Below are 6,000 nucleotides of genomic sequence, written 5' to 3'. Positions count from 1 at the left end.
GCTTGACCACATGTAGAATGCAGTTTCAGCTTGCTCACGTAAGTGACAGCAAGGCGTACTAGGTCAGCAGCCACACAGCTTACACTGACGGTATAGCCGTATAAAACAACTTTAACACTGTTATGTTACAAATATGCGCCACACTTTGAACCCACACCAAAAAAGAATGACAGACACATTTCTGGAGAACATCTGCACTGTAACACAACATAAACACAACACAACCACTACCCAGAATCCCATGCAGCCCTAACTCTTCCGCTCAACCAACGCACGGAGGGGGGGGGGGGGGGGGGATTTGGTGGTAGCGGGGGTGTATAATCTAGACCGGAAGAGTTAGGGCTGCATGGGATTCAGGGTATTGGTTGTGTTGTGTTTATGTTGTGTTACGGTGGGATGTTCTCCAGAAATGTGTTTTTCATTCTTTTTTGGTGTGGGTTCACAGTGTGGCGCATATTTGTAACGTAACAGTGTTAAAGTTGTTTGATACGGCTACCGTCAGTGTAAGCTGTGTGGCTGATGACTAAGTATGCTTTGCTGTCTCCTATGTGTGCAAGTAAAAGCTACATTCAACATGTGGCCAGGCTGGCACGCTGTTTGTAAATGCTATAGAGAACAATTACTACAGTGCAATCAGGGCACTCCCTTAATTTAGTAATTAGAGTGAAAATAGGATTATATTTTCCCTGGGAGTTATCTAGGAGAGGCACTGAGATCCATAAGTCTCCTGGGAAAATCGGGGGGGTCGGTAAGTATGCAGCTGAGCCGCATCAGAGTGGTCAAAGAGCCGCATGCGGCTCCGGAGCCGCGGGTTGCCGACCCCTGCACTAGGCCATTCAATTATGACTGGACTTGGGTGCGACTCCCCAACCCTCTAACGGCCCCCAGCGCTTCTTTAGCCATCAATTCTGTAGTGCTGTATAACTGCAATTTCCCTGATTTTTGTATACCCACTCATATTTTTAGGCATTCTAAATATTTACATGGTGGAAGGAGCCCGCTGTCACTATTTACATTTCAACTGCAAGGGATGTCAAGTGTGTATAATTATTAAATTGTTAAATAAATAGATAATGTGGGAGTCCAGTCCATCGAGAAGCCAACAGATAGTCATAGGGGGATATTCTCCCGGGCTTAGCCATGTCAGCCCGCAGCTGTGCGTGGAAGAGTGGGCCACCCTAGGTCACAACTCGGGTCAGCTAGCACTTCATCCATACTGGTTTCTCTCCAGAAATTATCTGTGGCCATCTGTTTTTTTTCTCCAGGCAGAAGAGGGGGGACAGCACAAAAAAGTTGCAGATAAACTGGTCTAAAAGGTCATAGATTCTGAGACAAAGATTTGCTGATATAGAGTGTATACTCTGAGTTTAGCTTGGTGAAAAGCTCATGCTATGGCTTGCTGATTTGCTAACATCTTTGTTGCTAACGTTAGCTGTTGCTGCAGTGTGACTCTATGGTTGAGCTGCTTCGGTGGTAAATTCCTTCTTACAAAGAAAAACTATCATTCTACCTTTACCAATGGTGCTATTGGTGAGTTTTTGTAAAACATTCATCGAGCCAACAACCCAAGTAGAGTCTCAGATGCGGAGAAGAGACTACTCATTTTACACGAGAAGCTCATCGCTCACTGCTCCTCCCTTTGCCCAATAATATTAGAGATAAAACATTTTAGTAATGTGATTAAAAATCTAAAGATGACTGTAATTTAATTAATTGCAACTAACCCGATACCCTATGTAAAAGATCCATATTCTTGTGGACATGGCTTTGGTTGTGAAGTGGGCCCAAGTACGGTACAATTGGCTCTGAAATTGTATTACCCATCACATAAATCAAACTGGCGTGTCACAATTTTCAGTTTTGAAAACCAGAGCAAAAGCAGCGAGGTATTTTTTTTTTTTTCTTTCAAACTCAGGCCCCAGTTGTTGTCAGAGAGATTGCAGTTATATCTTTATGGGAAATCTTGGCAACATGATAAATGAGAGCTGGAAATCCTGCCTGCTGACATCAAGGCACTGTGTACCTAAACTATTTCCAAGGCTAAGGGGAAAAGAATAACATATCAGACCAATTAAAGTTAATGCATGGTGACATAGTGAATCGAGAGCAGGGATTGCTGCCATATGGTGGTCCAGGCTGTAAATCACAGGGCTCGGGAGGGGAAGAGGAGGTGGCTCAGGGGCATGCGGAATCAAATGCCCTAACCAAAATCCTCACATCTATCACAAGACAGCAGCTACACCTCCCTCCCACCAATCTAGCATTTACTCCATAGCCCCTGACACCCACCCCCACCTTGCTGATGTGCCCCTGCAGCACCCCAAGGTGCAACGCCCCCAGGTATCTGTGTAGAAGGTGGCAGCTTCATTAAGGCTGTTCCCCCTCCTCTCACTGGGAGGATTTAAATGAGCTGTCGACCTGACCTTTTCGAGCTCCTGCTTTTTAAAAGAAGTTCAGCTACTCCCCTTCCCCCCCTCTGCAATAGCCCAACCCTCCGAAACCTCCAACCTGCCCTTTGCATCTTTCCACCTCTCTCTGTTTCACTTTGTCACCCTTCCCTCTGTGTCTTTTCTACCCGCAGAGGAGTGAGACACTTTTAAGCCATCACCACGTGGCAGACGAGCATGCCAAGGCCGTTTTGTGGGTAATTGCCTCTCCTCATGGAAGTTGTTTGTCTGCACATACTTGCCGCATTCATCTGATGCCATGCAGTAAAATAAGAGGGCACCAACTCTTTAGACTTAATTTGCTCCCTGACTGTTCTTTAGTGCTGATTAAGCAAGCATCTGTGTTGTTTGTAGAAGAGCGGTAAGCCAAGTGGAGCATGGCTAACGTTTTCTCCCTCTCTGTTACATCAGGGTTATTGCACAGAGTGGCAGGCATTTATTGAAGCTGTAGCCTCATTTATTCATTTATCTGCACTCCATCTTGGACCAGCTCCATTGTCCTCCAAAACAAATGCTTGCGAGACTGTAGTATCAATCAGACACTACCTTGTCAGTGCCGGGTTTCTTAAATGTGTCCTTTTCAAGTGTACAGGAGTCATTAATTTGCGCCGCTGTGGTCTTGCGAGAACAACGAGGTAAAGGGCAGGTAGCCGGGTCCTGCTAACTGACTAACATAAGGTGCGATGAAGTGGTGATGCTTCATTTGAAGCCACAGACCCTCAGGCTCACTGTACTACAGAGGTGCGATGTTTAATTCAGGTTGTTAGTGGCATCAAATGTCACTGCAAGTGTGAATCTGTGTAATGGAACTTTGACTTCCTAAGCAGGGATGTGTGGAGGGAGGGAGGGCAGATCCCTGCATTGACATTTTAACCTTGCTAGAAAACATGGAACACATGGGTCAAATGTCTACTGTACAGGATGTTGGTTCTCAGAAAGTACAAAATAAGAATAATAGTGAAGGGAGATGTCCAGTCCCCTGGTCCTTAGCCCCCAAAACTATTTTTTTTTAATATCCCTGTCTTAAGGTGTTTGCATTGTCGAAATAAAAACACTGCATTGGTATCCTTCAGCAAACTAACCACCCACCTCTTTGTTTTACTCTCCCTTTGCAGTGTAAGGAGAAGTGTGTCCCATGTTGCATTAGTGTCCGTGTGAAATGCTGGCCTGTCTGCCAGGGCCAGGTGACCTCCCCCTCCAGCTTCTCCCCCACACGCAGATGAACACTGGACCTCAGAAATGTAAGTAGTGCGATGCAGACAAAATGAGCTCCCAGCACAGGCCCATACAACAAACCAGTCTGTTCCAATGCTGATATCACATATTCATGCTCGCCTTGGTACTGATTACTATTTGTAGCACAATGAGATGCTCTTGCTACAGAATGACAGGTCTGTCTTGTTCAGGTGTGTTGAAAGTGCAGGCCGTGCAATATTTTCATCCTGCTCCTTTTCTTTTTTTATTGGTCCTCGGCATTTGCTTAAATTTGCATGATATCTTGATGAGTGAGATACTATGTTAGATAGGAAACCAATTTTGTCACCCATACCACACAGCGAAGTTGATATTTTGTTAAATACGTTCACAATCATTATGAGAGACAAAAACACACGTCTTTTTTTATTTACCATATTAAAGATGATAAAAAATGCTTGAAAGATGGGAGTCACCTTTGTAGCCTGCAAAGCCCTCTGAGACAACTTTAAAACCCTCTAGCAACGTTTTACATACACAATGCAAGTCTATATGTAATGTAGTAGCAGACACGTTCATAACAATATGTAATATGTTCAATATTTACCATATTTTGATCATTTTAATCATTTCCGGGACTGTTTTTCTTCTGCACTTTGATATATTTGCATAAAGGGGAACTGCACTTTTTGGGGAATTTTGAGGTGCTCCTGCTCATACTGGTCACAGTAAAAGTGGTCTTGCAGCTGTGCGAGTACGTTCTCTGCACTGCTGTACGATTTCGCCAGCAACCAGCCGACATTTGAGCATATTTTTGCTTTAGTGCAGTCGTACAGTTACCCTTTAAAGGGGAACTGCACTTTTTTTTTATCGTTCCCAATCATTATGAGAGACATGATGATGGGTGTTTTTTTGTTTTTTATGCATTCTAAATATTAAATAAATGCGATCAAAAGTCCACGACAATGGAGCCCATGGGAGCCGATCAATTCTGCCTATAAAGCCCTTAAAAAAACATCCAAACACCTCTATTAGGGTTTTATATACAAACCCTGTTTCCATATGAGTTGAGAAATTGTGTTGGATGTAAATATAAACAGAATACAATGATTTGCAAATCATTTTCAACCCATATTCAATTGAATGCACTACAAAGACAAGATATTTGATGTCCAAACTCATAAACTTTTTTTTTTTTTTGCAACTAATATTTAACTTTGAATTTCATGGCTGCAACACATGCCAAAGTAGTTGGGAAAGGGCATGTTCACCACTGTGTTACATGGCCTTTCCTTTTAACAACACTCAGTAAACGTTTGGGAACTGAGGAGACACATTTTTTAAGCTTCTCAGGTGGAATTATTTCCCATTCTTGCTTCATGTACAGCTTAAGTTGTTCAACAGTCCGGGGGTCTCCGTTGTGGTATTTTTGTCTTCATAATGCGCCACACATTTTCAATGGGAGACAGGTCTGGACTACAGGCAGGCCAGTCTAGTACCCGCACTCTTTTACTATGAAGCCACGTTGATGTAACACGTGGCTTGGCATTGTCTTGCTGAAATAAGCAGGGGTGTCCATGGTAACGTTGCTTGGAAGGCAACATATGTTGCTCCAAAAGCTCTATGTACCTTTCAGCATTAATGGTGCTTTCACAGATGTGTAAGTTACCCATGTCTTGGGCACTAATACAACCCCATACCATCACAGATGCTGGCTTTTACACTTTGCGCCTATAACAATCCGGATGGTTCTTTTCCTCTTTGGTCCGGAGGACACGACGTCCACAGTTTCCAAAAACAATTTGAAATGTGGACTTGTCAGACCACAGAACACGTTTCCACTTTGTATCAGTCCATCTTAGATGAGCTTAGGCCCAGCGAAGCCGACGGCGTTTCTGGGTGTTGTTGATAAACGGTTTTCGCCTTGCATTGGAGAGTTTACAGATGTAGCGACCAACTGTAGTTACTGACAGTGGGTCTTTGAAGTTTTCCTGAGCCCATGTGGTGATATCCTTTACACACTGATGTCGTTTGTTGATGCAGTACAGCCTGAGGGATCGAAAGTCACGGGCTTAGCTGCTTACGTGCAGTGATTTCTCCAGATACTCGGAACCCTTTGATGATATTACGGACCATAGATGGTGAAATCCCTAAATTCCTTGCAATAGCTGGTTGAGAAAGGTTTTTCTTAAACTGTTCAACAATTTGCTCAAGCATTTGTTGACAAAGTGGTGACCCTCGCCCCATCCTTGTTTGTGAATGACTGAGCATTTCATGGAATCTACTTTTATACACAATCATGGCACCCACCTGTTCCCAATTTGCCTGTTCACCTGTGGGATGTTCCAAATAAGTGTTT

General features: G+C 43.6%; 1 protein-coding gene across 2 annotated transcripts in view; it reads left to right on the top strand.

The window, feature by feature from the left end:
• Positions 1-3,562: 3,562 nt before the first annotated feature.
• LOC133650684 (protein FAM222B-like) overlaps positions 3,563-6,000 on the top strand; it is a 40,585-nt gene continuing 38,147 nt past the window's right edge. For both annotated transcript variants that reach the window (XM_062048226.1, XM_062048227.1), the window contains exon 1: positions 3,563-3,688. In XM_062048226.1, the coding sequence (XP_061904210.1) occupies positions 3,607-3,688 (82 nt within the window). In that variant the 5' untranslated portion in view covers positions 3,563-3,606. The remainder of the gene's footprint in view (positions 3,689-6,000) is intronic.

Source organism: Entelurus aequoreus, linkage group LG05, assembly GCF_033978785.1.
Source record: "Entelurus aequoreus isolate RoL-2023_Sb linkage group LG05, RoL_Eaeq_v1.1, whole genome shotgun sequence".
NCBI classification, from domain to species: Eukaryota; Metazoa; Chordata; class Actinopteri; order Syngnathiformes; family Syngnathidae; genus Entelurus; species Entelurus aequoreus.
Note: the sequence above shows the minus strand (reverse complement) of the source record. Positions and strands in the feature narration are given on the sequence as shown.